At 50.5% G+C, this 26093-nt stretch overlaps 1 protein-coding gene across 1 annotated transcript; it reads right to left on the bottom strand.

Moving 5' to 3' along the window:
* Positions 1-5595: 5595 nt before the first annotated feature.
* Positions 5596-26042, bottom strand: P3H1 (prolyl 3-hydroxylase 1). Its single transcript, XM_036255753.1, has 15 exons — positions 25528-26042; positions 21931-22083; positions 19269-19458; positions 18921-19052; positions 17839-17978; positions 11246-11335; positions 10868-10920; positions 10574-10695; positions 8825-8952; positions 8598-8693; positions 7993-8143; positions 7295-7412; positions 6811-6886; positions 6422-6562; positions 5596-6075 (listed from the first exon to the last, which is right to left on the bottom strand). Exons 1-15 carry the CDS (start codon positions 25990-25992, stop codon positions 5920-5922), a joined length of 2211 nt encoding a protein of 736 aa, XP_036111646.1. The 5' UTR covers positions 25993-26042; the 3' UTR covers positions 5596-5919.
* Positions 26043-26093: the final 51 nt, after the last annotated feature.

Genomic DNA, 26093 nt, shown 5'->3' with positions numbered 1-26093 from the left:
GGGGTGGGTGCTGTTTGGCCTGTAGTTCCGAACACTGGGCCCCTGTGGCCCTCCTGCTGGGAAGGCAAGAGCCACATGGCTCTGTGTACTTGGAAAGGTCCTGGGGTCCCCAAATCAAACAGGGTCTAAACAGTAGGAGAGAAGTCAGATTCCTCTTGCACACAGACAATGCTGACAGCACAATAAGGGGAGCCGAGGACACTGCTGGAGCCCCAAGTGGACACTCCTGGGGACCCATGGAGCACCTGGGGCAGGTCTTTGAGCTTGAGTGTCAAGGCCGCACAGAAACCAGTCGGAGCCACACAGGCCCTCCAGACCATGGCTGCCAGCCTCCGCTGATGGAGGAGGGGCTGAGAGCCCAAGAGCGACGCCAGTGGCTGTTCCAGGACACGGTCTCGGGCCTCTGCAGCTTAGAGGGTGTGTCCCTGAGCCTCCATCCTGGAGCCCCTCACACTGGACCCAGAAACATTTGTGACCCCGAACCAGGCTCGTATCTCCCTCTGATGCCCTTGAAGGTTCACCCCTTCTCTCTGCTACTTGAGGTCTGGAGTCCGTTCTCTCAACATGCGCTCGAGGGCCTTTCTCAGCGTGCCAACGCCTTTGGGAACCTGCTCCTCGAGGGGGTGGCCTCCTGCTGGGGCGCCCGCCCCCCAGCCCGGTGACTCCCAGGCATGCTGGAGAGCACCCAGCCTCCCTGGCCTCCACTGAGAGCTAACTAGAGCCTGCCCTGGGGTGTCACATGTCACTGTTCAACAAGTGTTTTCACATACTTGACAAGAAGCTTAGGGTTGTAGCTTCACCTCTGCCTCTGGAAGCCGTGTGACTTAGGCAAGTCCCTTAGCTTCTCTGGGCCTGGTTCCTTAGCTGAAAAGTAGGGCTGATGCCACTTGCTCTGTCTGGTTCATGATGGTATTGACAGGGATCCAATAATGGGTGAGAAGAGCTTTTGGAAAACTTAATATGCCTGAAAAAATGTGGTCAATGACAGCTCTGTTCCCGAGACTCCCTCCTTGGCCGGTGTCCCCTTTGTGCCCCCTCATGCTGGGTAGGGCTGGACTGACTGTGGCTGGAAGCCCGCTGCCACCTCCTGCCTGGCAGCGCCTGGCAGAGAGCGGCGTAGGGTAGACGTGTTGATCATGACTGTTTGGCATGAGGATTACCTGTTTCTGCCTCCCCCGCGGTGGAACTCTGCGGCCCTTCCCGGTCCTCTCCCAAGGACAGTCAGGGGGCTGACTCAGCGGGTTGCCATCCAGCTCTCTCTGCGGCCACCACCTGCAACATTAAAGGTGGAGCTGGTTTGACTGCCCCCAACTCAGTCTGACCTTCCTGCAGAACCCAGGCTGGGAATGGAGGGGACTTGCCTCAGGCCACACAGCTGGAGAGCATGCAGCCAGCGGTGGGCCTCCCGCAGCCGCTGTCCTGCCTGCCCACAGCGGCAGGCGCTGACCTGGGACCCCGTTCACAGCACTCACTGTGGTTTGCCTCCCTCCAGAGGACTGGGAGCACCTCATGGCCCTCCAGCCAGCCTTGTTTCTGTGCCCCACGTCTAACCCAGGGTGGGTGCCCTTTCCTACTCCCAACTCTGAGCACAGGCTCTCTCAATGCCCGTGCAAGGACAGCTGCCAACTGCTCGGGGTGCCAGAGACCAGAGTCCTCGTCCACATCTTCCCTTTGTTTGCTGAGCGGCCTGCACCCACCTAGTGCTCACGTGGGCCTCTCTTCATCCGGAGCAAACGTCCACCATGGCTGACATGCCCTTGATGTGCCCTATGACCCAGGCTGAGCAACCACAGCCCGTCTCAGCCCGGACCCTGCCGTCACCTCTTGCTTCAGTTGACCTGCCCACCCCAGTGATAGGCACTTCTCCCCTGGTCCTGTTGCCCTTGAGAACATTTGGCCTTTCATGAGTTCTACTGAGAGAGTCTGCTGTCTCCACGTGGTTGGCGTACGTTGAAATATTAAAGGTCATCTGCCTTGATGTAGAAACTTCTGGAAGACCAGAACTGGGCAGGTATAATTTTCTGAGACACTGAGTATCTACTGTGTGCTCAGTGAGCGTTGTGCCAGCTGCTTTGCTCCCTCATGAACACTCTTGAGCATCCTGGGAGGTCAGGACCGTGCGCCCGGGTTCCTGGGGAGGAAACACACCCGAAGACCAAGTGGTGGAAGGGAGTCTCGCCCACTCAGCATGTGGGTGAAGCTCAAGTTCTTTCCACGAACGTGGTCCTCTCTCCATAGGGCAAGTGAGTGACCAAGCAGGACACGGGATCACCAGTGACTGAAGGAATAGGGACCATCCCTCCGAGGTCATTCCCATGAGCATACTCGCACTCCGTGCTGTCTCCCAGCTCAAACACAGCCGTTCCTTCTCCTCCGGCTCATCTCTGGCCCCACGTAGAGCCCGACTCCTGAGAAGAGCTGTCTGTAGCCACCACCACTGCGTCTTCCCCTCCCCTCCTCACTCAGCTCACTCCGGCCCGCCTTTCGTCCACACCACCTCACCAAAGCATCTTGTCGAAGTTCTCACTGATCTCCATGGCGCCCACTGCAAACGTGGGTTCTCAGGTCCTCCCTGGCTCAGCCTCTCGGCAGCCTGGACAGCACTGCTCGCTCCCCTGAACCTCTCATTGGCTTCCCGGCTGCATCCCTCTCAGGTCCCCTGCTCGCGTCTCTGTTGGCTCCCAGTGTCCTCCAGCCCCTGACACCTCCAGCCAGGCTCATCTTCTGACTCTTCCTGTCTACTCTGACCTCAGTCTCCTGGCTTTGACACCATGCAGACGCCGATGATGACTCCCAAAGCCCACTGCCTCCAGCTCTCCCTGAACTCCAGACTCAGACATAGCTTACTCTCTGGTATTTCCACTCGGATACCTAGTGGGCTCATCAGCATACCACGTGCAACGCCAAACTCCTGGTTTCCACCTCACCCTCCCTCCTGCAGCCCGGGGCTAAAATCCCTCTTGATGCTTTCTCTCTCTCTCTCTCTCTCTTTTTTTTTTTTATCCTCACCCGAGGACATTTTTTGTTCAGGTAGAGTGGGAGGGTGAGAGAGGAACAGAGAGAGTGAGAGAAACATCGATGTGAAAGGAACACCTCGAGTGGCTGCCACCCGCACAACCGACCAGGGCCGGAGACAAACTGCAACCGAGGTACACGCTCTTAGCGGGAACCGAACCCGGGTCTCTCAGGACCGCAGGCCGACGCTCTAACCGCTGAGCCAAACCGGCCAGGGCTCCCTCTCTCTCTTTTAAAAAAGTATTTTTATTATTATTTTTTTTGTTATAGATATTTCTCCATTTTCCCCCATTGGCACCCTCCTCTCCATCCCCAGCTTTGTTGTCTATGCCCATTGGTTATGCATACATGCATGTAAGTTCTATGGTTTATCTTTTCTGCCCCCAAACCCCCTCTTCTGAGGTTTGTCAGTCTGTACCCTACCTCTATGTCTCTGGGTCAATTTTGTTCATCAGTTTGTTTAGTTCATTATATTCCACAAATAAGTGAGATCATGTGATATTTGTCTTTCTCTGCTTGGCTTGTTTCGCTTAGCATAATACTCTCCAGGTCCCTCCATGTCATCTCAAAGGATAAGAGATCTTTCTTACAGCTGCATAATGTTCCATTGTGTATATGTACCACAGCTTTTTTTTTTTTTTTTTATCCTCACCTGAGGACATTTTCCCACTTTTTGTTCAGATAGAGTAGGAGGGAGAGAGAGAGAGAGAGAGAGAGAGAGAGAGAGAGAGAGAGAGAAACGTTGACGTGGAAGGGACACATCGAGTGGTTGCCACCTGTGCGACCCAACCAGGGCCGGGAACAAACTGCAATTGAGGTATGTGCCCTTAGCAGGAACCGAACCTGGGTCTCTCTGGACTGCAGGCCAATGCTCTAACTGCTGAGCCAAATGGGCCAGGGCTGTACCACAGCTTTTTTATCCACTCATCTACTGATGGACACTTGGGCTGTTTCCAGATCTTAGCTATTGTAAATAGTGCTGCTATGAACATGGGGGTACATATATTCTTTCTGATTGGTGTTTCAGGCTTCTTAGGGTATATTCCTAGAAGTGGGATCACTGGGTCAAATGGCAGATCAATTTTTAACTTTTTGAGGTAACACCATAGTGTTTTCCAAAGTGGCTGCACCAGTCTGCATTCCCACCAGCAGTGTACTAGAGTCCCCTTTTCTCCACACCCTCCCCAGCACTTGTTTGATGATTTGTTGATGGCAGCCATTCTGGCAGGTGTGAGGTGATACCTCATTGTTGTTTTAATTTGCATCTCTCTGATGATTTAGTGATGTTGAGCATTTTTTCATGTCTCTTGGCCATTTGTATGTCCTGTTTGGAGAGGTGTCTATTTTAGGACTTCTGCCTATTTTTAAATTGGGTTCTTTGTCTTCCTTTTGTCGAGTTGTATGAGTATTCTATATATTTTGGAAGTTAACCCCTCATCTGACGCATCATTGGCAATTATGGTCTCCCATACAGTGGGTTCCCTTTCCATTTTGATGGTGGTTTCTTTTGCTGTGCAGAAGCTTTTTAGTTTGATGTACTCCCATCTGTTCATTTTCCCCTTGTTTCTCTTGATGCTTTTTCTCACACCATCCAGTCCCTCAGCCACTGCTGTGGGCTCTACTTTAGACCCAGAACCTGAGCTTTTTCCTGCCGCCACAGCCGACACCCTGATCCACACCACCTTCCTCTCTCCCCGGGGTTCCTCTCTGCTCTCATCTCCATCCTTGCCCCCTGGCCCACTCTCCACACGCGTTCTTCACTGAGGCCTTTAGCATGTAAGTCGGATGCCGTCACCCCTCTGCTCAAAATCCTCCAAGGGCTCCTTTCACTGAGTCAAAGCCCAAGTGTTCACGATGGCCGACGAGGCCCCCGATTCTGATTTCACGCTGCCCTCCTCACCCACGCGGTGCTGCCTCGTTGCCTCCTGACTGCTCCTCCCTCCCCAGGGCCTGATGTGCTTCCTTCCTCTCAAAGAATCACGCATGCGCGCGCACACACTTCTCCCCTGTGAAATGTAAGCTCTGTGAGGGTGGGACTTGCTTTGCTCCCTGCCACACTCCCAGCGCCGTGGTCAGCACTGCCTGGTGGACTGAGCACCGAGAGCAGGCTCCCACGCTCACTGCCCCAGGGCACGGCCAGGCCAGGAGGGAGATGGGCTGGCCCGAGGAGCTGCCTCTCCAGTTCTGCTTTGTCTCCTAGGCGCGTGCTGTCCCGCACACGGAGGCCCTGCGGTGCGGGGACTGAGGCCAGGCCGCAGAGCAGGACGCCTGTGGCTGACACAGGGCCAGCACGGGAAGGTTCATAGTAACCCCGGCTACCCATCCGGGGCCTTTGTTCACAGTGCTGTCACCCGATATTGCATCCGGGCCATGCAACTGCCCCCACCCTGGGCAGAGCGAGGACTGTGATCCCCATTATACAGATGACAACTCCAAGGTCACAGAGGTTAAGCGCTGGCCTGAGGCAGCACAGGAAGTGGCTGAGCAGGGTGCACTGCCCCCGCGTCCTGCCCAGAGCAATTCTTATCAAGTGAGACCTCTGGGCAGGTGGGCGTGTTTCTATTCTCTGAACAAACTAGTAAAAAACACGAATTGTTTATTCTTTGGTTATCTGCACAGACACTTAAATACTGCATTGCTGTCACGCGGCCACCTCGGCAGGCACCCGGTGGTGGCTCTGAGCCTGCGTCCTGAGCCCTCAGCCAGGTCCAGGGGTGGCGGGCCCTCCTGCCATGTCCACGCCAACAGCAGTAGCACCGTGCGGATGGCTGTGAGCAGGTCCCCTCGCTGGGCAGCAGATGTAAGTGCCCACTGCTCCGTGTCCCCAGCAGCTGGCCAGTCCGGCCGCAGGACAGAGTTCCTCACGGTGGGTCTGATCGCCAGTCCACGGCGAGCCGGACACTGTCAGAGCTCGTCCTTGTGCCCTGACTCACCGCTGGAGACAGACCCCTCTGCGGGCTGCGGGGGGCGCTGCTGCGCTTCCTGGGGCTGCTCCTGGAGGAGGTCCATCTCCTCCGGGCTGAAGAGCATCTTCACCAGGTCGTCTGCCTGCACCCTGTCCTGTAAGGACAAACTGCTGCTATCCAGAGAGGCCTCCGGACCAGGCACTCACCCCTCAGGTGCCCCTTCCTGGGAACAAGAAGGCTCTCCTCAGCGGCCTCCCCGCCCACCTCCTTCCCAACAGGTTGCTCTCTGGGCAAAGCCAGCTGCGGCCGTGTGCAAAGAGGAACCAAGAACCAGGGTCAGTCCCCATCTCGCCCCCTCCCCCGCCTGAAACCCCAATACAAGTAGGGAAGAAGGGTCTCTCTGGACTCCCCAGCCCCCAGGCCCAGTGTGTCCAGGGCACTGGGGAGGCGGAAGCAGAACAAGGGCCCTTCCAGGTCGCAGCAGCACCAGCTGCCCTCACCCGCTCGCTGTGTCTAGCGTCCAAAGTGAACCACAGGGCGATGGCACAGCGCTGCCCCCTGGTGACGGCCTTCACTCCGTGCGGGTTCTCGGTGCCGGAGGAGAACCCCACGGCCCTTCCGCACTGGGGCTGCACCTCTGCCTGAAGGGCACAAAGGGGGACACAGGGCAGACTGTGACCTGCCTTCAGAAGAGACACGGGTTGTCAGGGCCCAGGCCCGAGGGTGGCTCCTCGGCCTGGCTTCCCAAAGGGCAGAACTGCAGAGTGAAGGTGGCCAGAGGAGCCATCGGCGCACCTCAAAGCCCTGGTGTGGGGGGGAGCGCTGGCCACCAGAAGACCCGCTGGCTGTTCTGCCCTGTCTCTCAGGGAGGGGACAAGGACACACTTACTGTCACGGTCTTGGCATCCAGTTCAGTGAAATAAAAGTGTCCCCCGTCGAAGTCTCCGTTTAGGTAAAGAATGGCACTGGGAAAGCAGAGAAACACCTCGACACCCTCCTCCCCCTCCCCAGACAGCCCTCGGCTCTGGGGCCTTCCTCTCCCAGCGCCCCACCAGCAGCTGGAGGCGGCCTTTCACAGGAAGGAAGCCTTCTAGAACCTTCTCTGAAGCCTCACAAATGACTCCAACCTTGCCACCCCTCCAGCCTTGCCCCGGAGAATCCGCCATATCCTTCTCTGGGGGTAGTTCCGTACCAAGTCCACCCTTCAGTGTCCTCATACTACACTGTAATGAGTTCCTTGTTGTCCAACTTCCCATCCAGAGGGCCTGGGGACGAGGGGTGGGACTCTGGGAACAGCTGCTCCCGACTGTGCATGTGCGCTGGGGGAGGGGCAAGGAGCAGGGCATCGCGGGGCACAGAGGGCGAGCTGGCACCTGTAGTCTCGGAAGGTGTAGGCAGGGGGCTCCTTGACGCACACGAGGGCCTCGGCGTTCAGGATGCAGTTGTCCACGTGGACTGGGTGGCTGCTGTCCTTCCTCTCGGCCTGTGCCTCTGGAACCGGGCAGCGCGTCAGTGCGGAGATGCCGCAGGAGGTATCGTGCCCTCCTGCTGGCACGGGGGCGCTTCCCAAAGAGTCTGGGTCTCTGAATGCCCAGTGAACTAGGGGGCTCCGGCTAAGCTGTATCAGCCCAGGGCTCAGGGCAGAATCACCTGAGGCCCAACACCATCACTGAGCACCACCGGCCTAAGCGAACTCTTGAATGCAGCTCTCCATAATTTGCTTCTGAGGCCCTCACCAGCCTTATCTGATTGCTCCCTGCTTTAACCTTACTCTCCAGAATGGCAACTTTCTTAGTTCCCCCAACTACCGGGTTGCTCAGTGCCTCAACTCCTTCGCACATGCTGTTCTCTGGTTTGAACAACCCGGCGTCCTCTACAACTCCTATTCAGCCTGCACAACCGTCATCACCTGCTCCAGAAAGCCCTCCCGACTGCCCGGGCGGAATGGCTGTAACTTCCTCCGATGCACTAGCACAGTGATTGCCACTCATTTGTTTGTTTACATCCTCAGCATCCAGCAGGGTGGACACGGCGTGTGCTTAGGGAAGGCTGCAGGGTGAAGGAGGCCCACCTTCGACTGCAGTGCGGCACACCAGGTGGGAGTAGGAGAAGTAGAGGGGGGTGTCCAGGCGGAAGTAGGACTCCATGACACGCCGCACTTTCTCCGTCACGTTGTAGTACAGGTGGGCGCTCTGCAGGGGGACTTTCCCTTCCTGTCCCAGCTGCCAAGGAGACCGGTGGTCAGCGGCCCTGCACGCCCGCCCCTCTGTGGGCCAACAAGGACCCCTGAGGCCCCAGCCCTGCTCCTCATGCCTATACCGAAGGTGCAGTCTCTCGCCCCCCCCAACACCCCGCTGCATTACGCTCCCCCTCACACGTCTCCGTAGGAATAGCCTGAGCAGGCCACGCACAGCACAGCACAGCACGCCAGCCCCTCTTCGGAAGGCACTCACAGCTCTGGAGCCGGTCTGACTTGCTTGCCTCATTTTATTACTCTTGGTCTAACAGCCAAAATTCCCGTTAAACTCACTCAGCTAAATTTACCCTCCCTCCATGGCAGTTGGGATGTCGACAGGCAGGCACTGTTAACCTTTCCTACCAACATCCCCAGCGCCTCTCCAACTCCTGGCCTCTCCCTCCCCCTCCACGCTCTAGACCAATGAGTACCGACTCTACCTTGAGGGCTTTGAAGACGGTGACACCATAGAACTTTTCATTGGGGGTGTGTGGGGAGGTCTGGCCCCGGTAGCCATCGCCTGACGTTGCTGCTGCCTACAAGCCCAGAAACAGGTGGAGTCAGCCACGCAGGTGACCACCTCTTCCCAGGCCCTCAGCCTAGGAGGCCCTGTGTAGGGGGAGGCCGGGCCCTTGGGGAGAAGGAGTGGTCACTGGGTCTCCCGTACATTGGTCAGTCTCTGCAGCTCCCGGCACTCATCATCAGAGATGACCCCATCCATCACCACCCTCTGGGAGCCATTCAAGACTTTGGAGTTCATGGTGAGCTGGATGCCTTCGTAGAGCAAGGGGCCGCCTGCAAAGAATGACAAGACCCGGCTAAATCCAGCAGCCATTCCGTCCAGAGACTCTCCATCCCGTACTGCTTTCGTAAGGAACGGAAATTCCAGTTGTTTCCTGTTCACCAGAGAAATCACCTGTCACTTCCAAAGGTTAGGATTGTCCAAAGGACAGAACTTGGAGCTGAAAGACAGGAAATCCCAGCCCTAGTCCTAGCTCTGCTCCCAACCAGCTGGCTCCTTAGGCCTTCACATTCCTAAAACATGAGCTCCCAAATCAGAACTGGGTTTGACTCCTGCATTAATGCGCTGTGTGACGTTGGCAAGTTACCTAACCTCCCTGAGCCTTAATTTTCTCACCCGTAAAATGGCATCTACCTCTCGTGATGCCTGGTGGCTATGAAGAACAAGTTAAATGCTTAGCACAATACTTGGCACACAGTACAATGCTTAAAAGTTTAGCTACCATCATCATCATCATCATTTATTTAATATGAGAATTTCCAATCTGCCCCGCACTGCCCAGGGACTGAAGAGAAGCAAGACAAATAAGCTGAAAGCACTCTGAAAACAAAGGCAGTCCGGACAAATTCTTTTCACACGCTAATCTTGTTAAAGCAATCACTGTGCACTTGAGCAACTGTAGAGCACAGGCCAGGGCTTCTCCTGTCTCTCAGGGGGTCTCTGTGCTGGGGACACAGCAGAGACTCAACCCAACTCCATCTATCTACGGAGGCCGCAGTGTGTGCCAGGCACTGTGCTGGACACGGAAAGGGGTTCACTCACGAAGACAGCACCCGTTCCAACAATTACACAAAAAAACAGCATAAGGCTGACCTTGTGAAAATGCAAAGAAAGTTTAGAAAGAGGGAGGAGGCCCTGACTGGCTGGGAGATTAGGGAGGGCGTTGTGGGGTGTAGCTGAGACATCACAGGCGGAGATGACCGGAAGTGAGTCAGGAGGGACAGGCTGAACAACTTGTGGGCAGAGGCTCCACAGCAGGAGCTGCCCGGCTGGGGTTGGGGTGTGTGGGGGAGAATATATGGTTAAAGGGGCGGTCAGCGTCCCTGTGTTTGGAAGACTGATGTGGGCCCCGCGTGGGAAGGGGCAAGGACAGGCAGGAAGAGGAGAGACAAGGGCAGGCAGGAGGTGCTGGGCCTGAAGCAGGCTTGAGGCACGGGAAGAGAGAAAATGTCTGAGCGGGAGGAGAAACAGCAGAGTCGCTGTCTCGGGAGGCCTCCCTGGTGGGCTGGAGGGAAGGCTCTGGGGAGAAGCGGGAGAGAACCAAAGGAGTCCTGAAGGTTTTGAGGCTTGGTAACAGGACGAATGATGGACGTGGGGAGAAAACAGTTTTGGAAGCAGGGAGACAGAAGGAGTTCGGTCCTATGAATACTTACTAAACTAGTGACACAGAGTAATCTTTTCACAAAAGCCAAATCTCAGTGCCCTCCCCAGGCGGAAATCCTGCTGGCGAGTCAGGAGGGACGCGGAGGCAAGGCTAAGCCCTGACCACGCTGGCTCAGATCCTGCGGCTGCCCAGGGGGGCTTGACGCTGCTGCGCCGGGGCGCCTCCCAGCTGGTGCGGCCGACCTGCCTGCTGCCTCCACGACAGCCCAGAGCCGAGCTCTGCCCGCTCACCTTCCCGGGTCAGCCTGCTCACGTCCAGCGACTCCTTGGTCTTCTCTTCCACAAGGGTCTCGATCTCCTTCATCAGGTTTCCGATCTCCTGGGAGATGCGGACAGCTGTTTCGCGTTCTGACCTGTGAGCACAGCTGCTCTGAGTACTGGATTTTGGGGCTGGCCCTGGCTCCACCCCAACTTCCCAGACGGGACCTGCCCAGCCCTGGCCAGGAGTTCACATCCGCCTGGGCTCAGGAAGCCTCAGCGCTTCATCAGACCGATCCAAGCATGCAGTTTCTCCAAGGCCCTCACTTCTGTTTCTCTTGCAATCTCTTGGGAACCACCTCCTCTGGAGTCCAGGAATCCTAGAGACAGGACAGGAAAAAATGGGCAGCGCAGGGTGACTTACTCAGTCTTCCAGGCCTCAGGGCAGAGAACAGGGCCCACAGAGAATCCGCCTGCTCACCTGCATGGTCTCAGATGAAGTGAGAGGTCTCTGAACCTCAGTCACCTCGAGCCAGCTGCCCAGAGTCCCCCTTTGTCGTTTTCTGTCTCTCATCCATGAGTTTCAGACTCCATGTTTGGCTCACCCCCTAACAATTTTCTCCCCAGAGCCACACTGCTTACCACTCACCCCCATTCCTGGCCCCCATTCTCCCCCGTCCCCCCAACCCCTGCACCCTGGCTCACCGGATCAACAAAGGGAATTCCAAAAACATCATAAGCAAAGAAAAGCAGTTCTTTCTCCAGCAGGCTGCGCTGTCGGTACTCCTGGGCGCTCTGAAGGGACCAATGGAAGAAATGTCCTGAACTTGGCCCTGTCCGTTCACACCCTGGCATGCTACATGTCACTCCCAGCGTGAACTGAGGCTCCTCGTCCCTGTCACTATGTGTCAGGTCCCCAGTCTGGGACAAGTGTCACTGCTGTGCTCAAGGGTCCCTCCTGCCTGGTTCAAGCAGAACCTCTGAGGGTGGCATAACCAGGCTTCCCTTGGAGGGAAAAACCCCCTTCCTCCCCTGAGACACTGCTTAATCTCCAAGACAAAAAATGTGATGATTCTCAGAGATGTGAAAATCTCTCTCCAAGGAGAGTTCCTTCTTGACTTCTGCAGTTTGGTCCTCAGAAAGGACACCTTGGTGTTAGGCGACTTGACTGCTATTCGCAGAATTTTCACAGCTACCTTTGAGGTTGATACAATCATCCTCATTCCACAGACCAAGACACCGAGGCGCAGGGAGGACACACGACTTATTTTAGGAGACGCTGTATGGAATGGCAGAGCAGGGACCTGCACTCAAACCTAGGCCTTTCCAATCCTAAAGCCCACACGCTTTTTGCTATGCCACCGCCTCCCCTCAGACTCAGAACAAACCGTGCCCCTCCCGGAGACGGGCAGCTGGCCCCTCCCACCAGTGTCCATAGCTGGGGCTTACCCAGGGCAGGGAACTAAGTACCTTCCGGGGTCACATCTTTCCCTAGGTGCCCTGCTAGTCTCCAAGCAGCAGAAGGAAGGAAAAGAAAAAAGACATCATCAGTGGAAACAGAAGATGAGTGCAGTCAGGAAAATGTTGACAGTGTCAAAGAGTCCTATCCTATCTATTATATTTACCCAACTTGTAAATATAATTAAACTCCTACAGAGTTTAAGTGATTGGCTTCCTTCACCAAGGGCTAGACACCAAGCTAGGGATGCTATCTCATCTAACCCTCCCGATAGCTCTATGAGGCTGCTGGGAGCAGATCCCCTTCCACACTCCACACGGACCCCCGAGGATCAGCTCTGCATCAGGAACTGGCCACACTGGGATCAGGTGGAGAAGCAGAGATTCCAGTCAGCACCGCCAGCCGCAGGCACTGTGCACGTTCACTCACCTCTCAGCGCCTACGTGTTCTCATCTCTAAAACAGGAAGCACAGAGCCCACCTCACAGGGTGGCTGTGATGATTAAATGCGATGATGGCTGTAAGCCACCCAGCACAGTGCTTGGCTCGACAAATGCTAGTTACTTTCTTTCCAGAAGGGGAGTCCTAGTTAAAAATGGTAGATTAAACATGTGGGCTTATTTCCTTCTCTACCCCAGACTCACTAATATGACCATAAAGGAAAGAAAAAAAAAAAAGATAAAGATCTTAACCCAGCAGGACAAAGAAACTGGAAGTGCCATCTCAATCCAGACAGTCACCATCTAGTGGCCAAAGACGACAACTGCAAGGTGACCCATCCCCCATGGGAGGAAACTGTCAGGATTATTTCCACTGGAGATCTCAGGATTCCAAAACTAGGAAGAACCTTGGTATTTTTCTTCAGGGTAGGCAGGTGACCCCACCTTACCAACTGGTTTGAGTTTCAAATGAAATAAAAGCTGTGAGATAATTTTGTAAGCTATGAGATGCGACACACATCTGAAAGGTGGTGATTTTTCCATAGTAAGTGCCACAACAACCAGAATGGGAAGGCTGTTACATCTCCTAGCTCCTTCTCCCAGTGACCAGAGGAAAACTAGCCATCCTGGGCTGGAGGGCCAGCAGGCCAGAAGGCCCACGAGGACAGCACCCTGCTCCACCGTGTGTTCCCAGCCAGGGGCACAGCATGTGTCCCCCAAGCTGGGAACTTGCTGCCTTGGAATAGAGTCCAAGGTCCTGGGAGGCACTCAGGACCACTCAAAATCTGACCCTCCCCAGACTCATCTCCTGTAACTCTCCAGAATCATCTTTCATTCATATGGGACCATTGTCCATGTTGTTTGCACGCGCTGTTCTCTGTCTAAAAGAACCTTTCCTGCCTCGTTCGTTCTGAGGCTTTTAAAGCCCAATGGCAACACCACTCTTGTGAAGCCTTTTCTGACTCGCCAGTTGATTGTTTTTCTTCCATGCTTCCACTATAGCTTGTCCTCACTGTCTACTATTATATGCACTAGAGGATTCTATACATTTTGGGTTATATAGCTTTCTGTCATCAATGCCCTAAGGTGTATTTTATTTTATCTTATCTTATTTTATTTTATTTATTTTTTATCCTCACCCGAGGACATTTTTCTATTTTTTGTTCAGATAGAGTAGGAGGGAGAGAGAGGAAGAGAGAGAGAGAAACATCAACATGAAAGGGACACATTGAGTGGTTGCCTCCTGCATGACCAAACCAGGGCCGGGGACAAACTGCAACCGAGGTACATGCCCCTATCGGGCACTGAACCCGGGTCTCTCTGGACCGCAGGCCGATGTTCTAACCACTGAGCCAAACCGGCCAAGGCGTATTTTATTTTTTAAAATATGTTTTTATTAGTTTTTTTTTAGAGAGAGAGGAAGGGAGAGAGAGAGCGATAGAAACATTGATGTGAGAGAGCAACATCGATCAGCTGCCTCCTGCATGCCCCCTACTGAGCATTGAGCCTGCAACCCAGGCATATGCCCTGACTGGGAATCGAAATGGCACCTCCCAGTACATTGGACGATGCTCAAGCACCAGCCAGGCCCTAAGCTATGTTTTAGATGGCATTGAAAAAGCCATGAAAGTGATTCAGAAACGCCTGAAACTGAGCGTTTCAACTATGGAAGTCCTACAACTATGAAATTAAAGAAGATGCCACATTCAGACTGTACCTGGCCTCAGCGAGTCCCATACCTCTAGCTAACCAGTCCCAGGCCTGGCACTAGGAGCAGCCAGCCTTGGTACACAGCGTGGCTTTGCCTGGGCACCTCCAAGCCCAGCACAAGAAGCAGCTATCTGTAGATCGCTTTGTAGCTTATGCCTGGTGGCCCCGGGTAGAACACAGGCAGTGGCTGACCTTGCCACAGAGTCAGGATACCCAGTGGCCAGCTTCAGACCACATCGAAGCACCACCACCCAACCCACAAGTGACACACTCAAGGAGTGGATTCAGTGGGCACCTGAGCCCTGCTGAAGTAAGTCTTGCTCTGTGTAGTAGGTCCTGCATAGCTGATCCTCCAAGGTAGTCAGAGGTCAGTGGTCAGTGGGCACAGACGGTCCTAGCAGCTGATCAGGCTAAGTAAATCCTTCCCATTGACATGCCAACAGCAATGAAAACTCAATTACAACAGAAGGGTGGACAATCCACACAAGGGGTGCATCTCCAGGGCCCAGGGTTGACCAGAAAGGTTGTGCCACTGGACCCTACAGGACACCTACTACAATAGGCCACCCTAGGAAGCCTAGGAGACTCTCTATGTATTCTACCTAATACATAGAAACAAACACAGGGAAGCAGCCAAAATGAGGAAACAAAGAAATAAGTCCCAAATGAAAGAACAGAGCAAAATTCCAGGAAAAGAACTAAACAAAATGGAGATAAGCAATCTAACAGATGCAGAGTTCAAAACACTGGTTATAAGGATGCTCAATGAACTTAGTGAGAATGTCAAGGAACTCATGAGCATAAAAAAGGACCAGTCAGAAATAAAGGATACACTAACTGAAATAAAGAATAATTTACAGGGAATCAATAGTAGAGTAGGTGAAGCTAAAAAGCAAACCATCAATTTGGAATATAAAGAAGCAAAAAACACCCAATCAGAACAAAAAATTTTAAAAAATGAGGATAGTGTAAGGAGCCTCTGCAACAACTTCAAGTGAATCAACATCTGCATCATGGGGGTGCCAGAAGGAAAAGAGAGAGAGCAAGAAATTGAAACCCTATTTGAAAAAATAATGACAGAAAATTTCCCTAACTTGGTGAAGGAAACAGACATACAAGGAAGCACAGAGAGTCCCAAACAAGATGAACCCAAAGAGGTCCACACCAAGACATCAAAATGTAAAAGGCTAAAGACAAAGAGAGAATCTGAAAAGCAGCAAGAGAAAAGCAGTTAGTTACCTACAAGGGAGCTCCCATAAGACTGTCATCTGATTTCTCAAAAGAAACTTTGCAGGCCAGAAAGGAGTGGCAAGAGATATTAAAAGTGATGAAAAGCAACAACCTACACAAGATTACTCTACCTGCAAAGCTATCATTTAGAATCAATGGACATATAAAGAGTTTACCAGGCAAGTAAAAGCTAAAGAAGTTCATCACTACCAAACCAGTATTATATGAAATGATGATGAGTCTACTTGAAGAAGAAGAAGAAGAAGAGGAAAAGGAAGAGGAAGAGGAAGAGGAAGAAGAAGGAGAAAAATATGAACAATAAAATAACAATAAATACATATCTATCAACAATTGAATCTACAAACAAAATGAGCAAGCAGAACAGAAACAGGTTCATAGATACAGAGAACTTTTTGTTGGTTGCCAGATGGGCAGGTACTTGAAGGATAGATGAAAAAGGTGAAGGAATTAAGTACAAATTGGTTGTTAGACTGATGAACCTCAAAGGGAAGGGGGAAGGGAGGGAGGGAAGAGATAAACCAAAGAACTTCTATGTATATATGCATAACCAATGGACACTGACAATAGTGTGGGGAAGGCAGGAGTGGGGTGAGAGCAGGGAGGAGGGGGTCAATGGGGAAAAAAGGGGGGACATCTGTAATACATTTAACAATAAAGATAAGTTTAAAAATAAAAAATTAAAATAAAAAGACATTAAAGTAAAACATATATAGCTAAAAGAAATCCACAGAGTATCAACAGCCATAAAAAGAAACATTCAGTCTCCCCATGCCTAACCTGTAGGCCCATGCCTCAGGGGTAATCCTGATAAACAGTTTTTCATCAGAAGTCTACAATTTAAAATTTAAAGCATATATACATATTTCAAAAAACCATAAATAGAATTTAATATATCTTTTTTTTTTTTTTACTTAAAATCATATCATGGAGACAATTTAATATTGGCACACAGTGATCTCTTCATGAAATAAAACAGTTGTCTCGTAGGTCATTGAATGAATGTACCATAATTTATTTAATCAGTCTCCAAACTGATGGCAGTTAGCCTGCTTCTGGTTTTTTGTTTTTGGCAGCAATGTTCCGGTGCACATCTGTGCACACGTAGCTTTGCGCACCTGTCAATGCAGCTGAAGGTAAAACCCGGCAGTGCCATTGCTGGTTAAATGAACAGTCCGATTTATAGTCCCACCAACAGTGCAGGAGTGTGCCTGCTTTCTCACCCCCTACATTTCTCCAATATATTTGTTGTATAAACAACTGAGTGGCCTCTAGAGTGACTGTAGCTATTTACTTTTTTTTTTTTTGGACAAAAGAAAAACTGGTCCAAAGTTATAGCCATTTTTACACACACTGGAGGATGGGGTTTGGGAGAGGCCAGCAGGACACAGGTGATTGAGGGCCACAGTGATAAGCCACCCATTTCAGGAGGTGGCTCGGGTTGGAAGTGAAGAAACTGGCTACCTGAGACACGTGTTCCATGATGCTACCCGTCCATACAACCCTTTGTACACACTTGTACAATGCCTGTCATTATCTCATTTGGCCCCCACACTCATTCTGTGTTTAAGTCAGAGCAAGAACCAGAATCCCATTTTACAGAGGGAGAAACAGACGCAGAGGGGCAATGCAGCATGCCTACGACCTCCATGACGTGCCCATCACGATGCCAGTAAGTGGAAGAGCAAGGATTTGAGCACAGACTGGTGACTTCAAATCCACCTCATTCATTGCTCTGGGCTGAAGAAGGAGAGTCCAGGCTGTGTGTAAGGCATGTGTACAAATATCAAGGTTTATAGTATTGAACTTCATTAAGTTAAAAACAGAGAACTTTTTGTGTTTTTAATGACAAAAATAATACTCATCCACTGCAGGGAATTTAGAAAATATAAATGAGCAAAATACAAAAATCACCCATAATTCTACTACCCAGAAATAAGCTTTGCTAACATTTCAGTGTTAACATTTTGGTCACTGTATTATATAGATTGATCTCCGTGTTTTGGAGGGAGATGGGAATAATGCTAAAAGGGGGAGAGATCAGACAGTGGCAGAGAGAAGAGGGGATGGGGAGAAAAATGGAGACAGAAAGCTTGTGAGTGAAAAAAAATGAGCATGATGTTAAAAATGATAAATCTTGGCCAAATGGTATCAAGTCTCACTGTAGGGGTTGCCAAAGAGGGGTGCTGCTTGGTAGTTCTGTTTTTCCTTGACAACTCAGAGAACATACTTCTGGGCCCAGATCATGCTAATTAATCCCGCTGGTGAAGGCTCCAGCCCCTTCTCCATGCTTCCTATGCTCCATTACTCTGCCAGTGACAAGCACCCAGTGCTCCCACCCGCCAGAGCACCCTGTCCTCACTGCCCACAGGCAGTGCAGCTCCCCTCCTCTACCCCGCTCTCTGCCCTCCGGTCTGGGTTCAGCTGGCACAAGTCTCTCACCTCACGGGGGCCAATGGAACTGGCTTGTTCTTCTCCAAGCATGGCGGTATAGTAGGCCAGATTCTGGTTCATCACCTCATCGTTGGGAAAGAAGAGGAGATAGGTCTTGGCACATTCAATAGCCTGTGTATAATTCCCAACTGCAAAGTGAAAGAAAAAATGTCTGAGAAGGGTCTAATTCTGGGTACCAGGAATCACTAGTGTTCATTCTCAGCACAGATTTGGGGGAGACATAGAAGAATAAGAATAGAAGTCATATAAATGTAGACTATAGGTGTTCAGTATCATCAGTGCTGTCTAATATTGAAACAGAAAAGAATCTGAACCCTCTGTGTGCCCACATCTTCAAAAATTCACTAGTAGTGGGTGAGAGCCAGGTGGAGGAGGGCTGTGGGGGAAAAATGGGGAACATCTGTAATACTCCCAACAATAAAGATACATTTAAAAAAATCCACAAGTGACTCAAACACTGGCCTACAAATCAGACCAATATCAGGAATATTGCTGTCTTCCTACCTTCTTTTCCCTATGGATTTTCAGAAGATGGGGGTGGGGGGAGATTACAATAGCAGATTGCCTCTTTGGGGGGCGGATTACAATAGCAGACTGCCTCTTTGTTGGTATGTATTAGTCTCTTCAACTCAACTATAAACATCATATACCCATGAATATACTGTAATGCTTAGCACACAGTTGACCTGTTTTTCTGGATAGGACAGGACCCCCCACCCCTAGCATCAGTGCCATACAAGGGAGAAGGGCTGAGAAATGTCCAATTAGCTGGTTTAAATGGTAGTACACCCTTTGCTGTAACTTAATTCAGATGCAAAACTAGATTATAAATGTCATACAAGGGACGAGAGAGAGGTCCTAGAGTCTTCCTCTCCCAGCTTTTCAGGTGGCTAGTATCAGCTTCCCTGGCCGCCCGCTTGTGACCAAGCACCCAGGGATCAACTGGTACTGTGCCTTCCAGAGCCACAGAGAAAAGCCAAATGAGTTGAAGCACAGTGACACAATCCCTGCCTACCTTGCTTTTGGCTTCTTAATTAAAAGCAGCAAAAAAAAAGGAAAGTCATTCTTACTGTTATAGTAGGCAAACTGCAGATAATTATAATGCGACGGGAGGAAATCTTCGAAGGGCTTCTCTCGACTGGGGTGGGAAGCCAGCTCCGTGACACAGTTCTGCTTACAGCTGAGGACCTGGACATAATGATCTGAAAAGAATCAAAGAGGGAGAATAACCATAAGGTCAATCTTCAGGATTCAAATTCTGGTTAAGATGAACAAATTCAAGGAGAAGCAACTGTCAGTCAGATTGCCAGATTTAAGAAATTTAGAAATGAGGATGAAGATGCTGTGTGTGTATTATCACGACATTGTCCTCAAGGCTCGGGCAGACCTGGCGGAGGGCCAGGCTCTGAGCGGCGCACCTGTGATGGCCTGGAAGAGGTCGGCGTTATACTCAAGGTAGTTGTAGCCGTCATAGTCATAGGGTCCTTCGCAGAGGGCCCGGCACTCCTCGTCCGCCACGAAGTACTCCTGCAGCGCCGCCTCGAGGTGGGGCACGGCTTCTTGAGGCTGCTCCTCCGAGTAGAGCCGCACTCCCAGCCGGAACTCATCCTACTGGGAGGAAGCAGTACTCAAACGCAGGCCACAGCCAGCCCGCCCTCGCTCTCCACGAGGGTGCGTCCACATTTCCTGGTCATCTTGGGTTGTGGATGGAAAGGGTGGCTGCTACATCGTGAAGGCCTTTTGTAAGCTGTCAGGACTTGCTTCTTTTGAAATTTAAAAAACATTTAACTAGATATAGACGAAAGGGGTGGGAGTTCATTGTAATTTGCTTCATTTTTCTGTCGGGCTAATGTTTTCCAAATAAAAGTTTAATGAAAACAATTTAATTCTTGAATGTCAGAATGTAGTCTGTGGTGATGAGAGCTGTCTTTCCAGCAGCAAGGGGTGATTGGGCAGCCGCAAGCAGCTGGTCACCCACTCTGCTTTGCTGTCTGTGGGCCACAGCGCCCATTCGTGTGGACAATAACCATTTTCATTTGTCACAGAATCACTAAAAAAACCCCAACACCCCAAAACTATGTGTTGCTGTATAATGTACTAGGTGTACACAATTTATTTTTTAAAAAATGTTTTCATTGATTTTTAAAGAGAGAGGAAGGTAGAGAGAAGTAGAAACATCGATGTGAGAGAGAAACATCCATCGGCTGCCTCCTGCACGCCCTCTACAAGGGGATCGATCCCACAACTGGGGCATGTGCCCTGACCAGGAATTAAACCGGGACCTCTCAGTCCACAGGACAGTGTTCAATCCACTGAGCCACACGGGCAGTGCCACAGTTTGCTTTTAAAAGTCATTCTGGCCCTGGCCGGTTTGGCTCAGCAGTTAGAGTGTTGGCGCTTGGACTCAAGGGTTGCGGGTTCGATTCCCAGTGTAGAGTACATACCTGGTTTTCAGGTTGGATTCCCCAGCCCTGATTGGGGTCAGGCGGGGAGCAGCCACTGTTTCTCTCTCTCTCAGCCTCCCTCTCTTCCACTCTATCTTCTTCTTTTATTTTCATTCCTCGCCCAAGGATATTTTTCTATTTATCATCAGATAGAGTGGGAGGGAGGGAGAGAGAGACAGAGAGAAACACTGATGTGATAGAGCCATATCAACTGGTTGCCTCCTGCAGAACTGACCAGGGCTGGGGACGAACCACAACCAAGGTATGTGCCCTTGACGGGAATCAAACCCGTGATTCTTTGGTCTGCGGTCGACACTCTGGCTGAGCCAAACTGGCCAGGGCCCTTCCATTCTATCTTTGAAGAGAAAAAAAAAAAGCCCTGGCCAGCAGACCAGAGAGTCCCTGGGTTCAGTTCCCGCTAAGGGCACGTACCCCGGTTGGGGTCGTGTGGGTGGCAGCCACTCAATGTGTGTCTCTCATTGATGTTTCTCTCTCTCTCTTCCTTCCTCTCTCCCTCCCGCTCTATCTGAAGATAAAAGCAAAAATGTCCTCGGGTGAAGATTAAAAAAAAATCAATGGAAAAATATCGTTGGGTGAGGATCACCAACAACACAAAAAAGCTCTTTATAAAAATGCTATATCAACACAGACAATATCTCTTATGGAATACATACTTTTCCTGCTAAACAAACAGAACAAGGACATTGAGGAATACTGTACCAATCCTTATAGTGAAAAGCAAAACCCACATGACCAAAAAACGGTTACTAGTAAATTAACCTGATCTATGCATGAGATGGACTATTATGCAGCCATTAAAAATTGTGTTTTGAAAGAAAATTTGAAGACGTGAGAAAAGGCTCATGATATAATGTTAGTCCAAAAAGGATGATGAGTCTGGCCGGTGTGTCTCAGTGGTTGAGTGTCGACCCATGCACCGAGAGGTCACAGGTTCTATTCCTGGTCAGGGCACATGCCCAGGTTGTGGGCCTGATCCCCATTGGAGGGCATGCAAGAGGCAGCCAATCGATGTTCTCTCTCATCAATGTTTCTATCTCGCCCTTCCTCCCTTTCTAAAAAAATCAATAAAAACATATTTAAAAAGCAAACAAAAAAAAAATGATGAAAAACACACACAATATATGACATCAAATTGTTTTTAAAAATTACATACAGAAGCCCTGGCCGGTTTGGCTCAGCGGTTGGAGCGTCGGCCTGTGGTACAGAGAGACCCGGGTTCGGTTCCCGCTAAGGGCGCGTACCTCGGTTGCAGTTTGTCCCCGGCCCTGGTTGGTCGTGCGGGTGGCAGCCACTCGATGTGTCCCTTCACATCGATGTTTCTCTCTCTCTCTCTTCCTCTCTCTCCCTCCCGCTCTATCTGAACAAAGAATGGAAAAATGTCCTCGGGTGAGGATAAAAAAGGAAAAAAAAAAAAAAAAAAATTACATACAGAAGACTTAAAATATCAACTACTGGTTTTCTTAAGGTGGCAGTATTACAAATGATTACTTTTTGTTGTATACTTAGCTGCATTTTTCTAATGGGGTACAATGAACATATATTACTTCTGTAATCAGAAAACAACCTTAGTAAGTGTTACTTTAATAAAAAGACAGAAGGAGATAAAGTTTTTCACCATATGAGGTTTAGCCTCAAGATCCTTGAAGTCGGCCTCCTTCACCCCAGACATGGTCTGGTAATAGTCTAGGTTCTGCCGCATCTCCATGTGCTCAGGATTGCCCACGAAGAAGGTGTGCGCTGCTGCTACAGCTTTCTCCAACTTGTTTATCTAAGAATGAAGCACAAGTACATGATTCTCACATCCAAGCCCTGAAGGTTTGTGTCCAAATATGCAGTCCACAGAAAACAGGAAATCTCAGCCTTCCTGAGCCTTCCATTCAGTGTGCCCCACCCCTGTCCGCCCCAGAAAATGCACCTATGGCAGGAACTACATGCCAGAGATTAGAGCACAGGGCCCTGGGAAGACTTCAGTTATTTCCTAAATCAGGCTTAGGGGCTCCCCAAATTACAGGAGGCAATGCTTCAACAGTGTAAACATTCTATTTTAAAACAAAGGTCATTCATCAAACAACAAGTGCTGGTGAGGGTGTGGAGAAAAGGGGACTCTAGTGCACTGCTGGTGGGAATGCATACTGGTGCAGCCACTATGGAAAACACTATGGTGTTTCCTCAAAAAATTAAAAACGGAACTGCCATTTGACCCAGTGATCTCACTTTTTGGGATATATCCTAAGAAGCCTAAAATACCAATCAGGAAGAATATATGCACCCCTATGTTCATAGCAGCACTATTTACAATAGCTAAGATCTGGAAACAGCCCAAGTACCCATCAATGGATGAGTGGATAAAAAAGTTGTGGTACATTTACATAATGGAATACTATGCAGCTGTAAGAAAGAAAGATCTCTTACTCTTTGAGATGACATGGAGGGACCTGGAGAGTATTATGCTGAGTGAAATAAGCCAGTCAGAGAAAGACAAGTACCACATGATCTCACTTATTTATGGAACATCATGAACAAAATAAGCTGATGATCAAAATGGATCCAGAGATATGGAAGTAGGGGGCAGACTAACAAACTTCAGGGGGAAGGGGAAGGGCGGAAGAGATAAACCAAAGAACTTATTTGCATATATGCATAACCAATGGACACAGTCAATAATATGGGGAAGGCAGGAGGGGGTGGGAGTGGGGAGGAGGAGTCATTTAGGGTTAGAGGAGAAAGAACAGTTAACAATTAGACCATGCCTAAGAATTTGCCTAGGAAAAGAAAGTGTTTTTTGCATAAAATAAGTGTTTTGAGACATTAAAGAAAAAGGTGAGTGACTGAAAAATCCTAAGGTCCTATACAGAATCCAGACATGGAATCTTTGGACTCAAAATCCAGGACTCATGAGGTTAAAACAAGTGGCTATACAGATATCTGAGAGGGGAGAATGTACTACCGGCCACAGTAATGTCCATAGCAATGGATTCCAGCATGTCAAAGTTACACAGGTTCATATGTAGCATCCAAAATAAATCACTGATTACTTAATGATTAACTAATGGGCTTTGGTATCAGATAGACTGGTGGTAAATCTAGGTTTAATTACTCACTTGCTGAGGCTTCAGAAAAGTTAAAGTTTACAGATCAGTTCCCTAATCTGACATCTGGAGACAGCACCCACTACCTCATAGCATTATTGTGAAAGTTAAACCAGATAATATATATGCAGCATCTAACACATGGTGCTGGGCACATCATAGGTGCTCAATAAACATAAATCTTATCATATTATTAATATGCTAAATTTTTTTCTTTTCTGATCATTGGTACTAGTAAATGCATACTGAACAAGGAGTTAGCCCTGAGTGTAACTCAAAAATAGCTAAGTGACCCAAGGTTAAGAGTCACCATCTCTATACTTCAGTTTCCTTAATTATAACATCATAAATTCTCTCAAGTCCATTCCTTTTACGGCTTTCTTCTCTCTCCCATCTTTCAGCATTGCTCTTGCTTTTTCTGGTCTCCTCATCTCCTCACTCTTCACTCCACCCCCGGCTGTTCCTTACTCTCTAAGCCTGAGACACCTCGTTTCCTTCTCTCAGGTGAACAACTGCACTCATCTCCTAATGGTTCGCCCTGCCACCACTTTCTCCTTCCAAGGCTTATTCCACATGGCTTCCGGGATTAGCATTCTAAAACCCAATTTGATGATGGCTCCCTGAAGCCTACGGAATTCTCTTCGGACGTCTGGCTCACTCCACCTGGAATGGCCATCCTTGCTCTCCTCCAGCAACATCTAGGATCAACTTAAAATGTCACTTCTTTTTTCAAGTCTCTAATTTCTCTGAGACAAAGATAGATTCTCTCTCCTTTGTGTTCCCACAGTCCTAAGTACATATCCTCATTATACTGATTCTTTTTTTTTTTATCCTCACCCGAGGGCATTTTTTGATATTTTGTTCAGATAGAGTGGGAGGGGGAGAGAGAGAGAGAGAAACATCAACGTGAAAGGGACACATCGAGTGGTTGCCACCCACATGACCCAACCAGGGCCAGGGACAAACTGCAACAGAGGTAGGGGCCCTTAGCGGGAACCGAACCCCGGTCTCTCTGGACCGCAGGTGGACGCTCTAACCGCTGAGCCAAACCGGCCAGGGCTCATTATACTGATTCTTAAAAGCAAAGTAAAACAAACAAACAAAAATATAAAGTCAAGCACTGTACAAGAACTGGAATGTAGTAGGTATTCAATAAACATTTGTGAAAGAATTTTAAGAAGTGCTCTTAAAGTGACACGACCAAAGACAGCCCAATTATCTTGGTTTCAAGCCCAGTACGCTTCTGAGTAATTAGTAGGAATGGAGCAGAACTACGTACACAAAATACTTGAGGAGTGGTGAAAATCTGAGGTCCCCAAGATTTTCTAAGTCTCTCTTTAGGTTGACTTGAAGGTCTGGTAAAATATGGATATACTAGATATGCAACACAGCTCCTTTTTCACCCAATAAAATGGGGCTAATAATACCCACCTTAAAAGATATTGCCAGGATCTGGGCAAATATATTAACAAACGAAAAATACTTAAATCGTGCCTGAAAGTATATGATGGCATCATCATCATTATCATCATCATCATCACCATCATCATCAAGCAGGCCAGGAGCGCTCCAAATCCATGTATACACTTAAGGCACTCTGGAATTCCTAAAATCACTCATTTTCTTTGGAAACCTGACAGACTAGCCAGAGGGTCCCCCACAGGGAGGGGCCAGACAGCCCCTACTGGCGACGTGGCAACCTCCCGTCCTGAAAGAAAGCTGCGGCACTCAGGCAGCAGGAAAAGCATCATTGGAAAGCGAACCGGAAGGAACATAGTGTAGAAAGGTCCTGGCTCCTCTGTCGGACACCTACAGTGAAATCAGGATGAGAGGCCCAAGCTGCCACTTTAGTTCCCTTTAGGAGGCCTCCCATGGAAGCACAGGCCAAGTTTTGCTTGGAGGGTGCCTTAACCCTAGGCTGGCCCTTTGGGGTTACCATCTGATTATGCGAAGAGGGCGAGGCAGGTCTCCCGACAGGGTCCTTGCTCTCCCTGGGTCCGAACAGAGCTCCCGGGCCAAGAGACCACCTTCCTTCTCCGCGGACACTTCCCGGGCCCCCCAAGTCCCCCCGGGTCGCCTTCAACCACGCCCAGAAGGACCCCGGCCACCGGACAGGTCTGCACCTTGAAGTAGGCGACCTGCAGGTAGTTGTAGGGGCTTCGCTTGTGGAACTCCAGCTCCAGCTCCTCGCTGAGTGAGTGGGCGGCCGGCGGCCCCAGGCAGCGGCGCAGACAGGCGGCGCGGTGCAGCAGGCCCCCGAAGAAGCGCAGGTCGTGCAGGGCGGCGGTGCCCGAGCCCCGCATCAGGCTCGGGGGCGAGTCGGGGTCCAGCTCCCACGGGAAGTCAGCGGCACAGCGAGTGCGGCAGCGCAGGCGGAGAGCGCGCAGGGCGGCCCGCGAGCGCAGCGCCCGCTCCATGCTCAGTACAACCCCGGGCCAATCCCCGCGCGCGTAGGCCGCGGTCCCCTCGGCGAACAGCACATCTGGCGCCGACAAGTCCCACTCTGCCTCAGATTTGGCATGGGCTCGGGAAGCAGCGGAGGTGACCGCCAGCAGTGTGGTCAGCAGCTTCAACAAGCGTGCCGCCATCACCTCTTCAAACCTAACAGATTGCTCGCCGCCCGCCACGGAGACCGGAGTCCTACCCCCAGAAAGCCCCGCCCCGCCCCGCCCCGCCCCGCCCCGCCCCC

Source organism: Molossus molossus, unplaced genomic scaffold (assembly GCF_014108415.1).
Source record: "Molossus molossus isolate mMolMol1 unplaced genomic scaffold, mMolMol1.p scaffold_m16_p_12, whole genome shotgun sequence".
Taxonomy (NCBI): domain Eukaryota; kingdom Metazoa; phylum Chordata; class Mammalia; order Chiroptera; family Molossidae; genus Molossus; species Molossus molossus.
The sequence above is the reverse complement of the archived record's forward strand: the minus strand, read 5'-3'. Positions and strand labels throughout refer to the sequence as shown.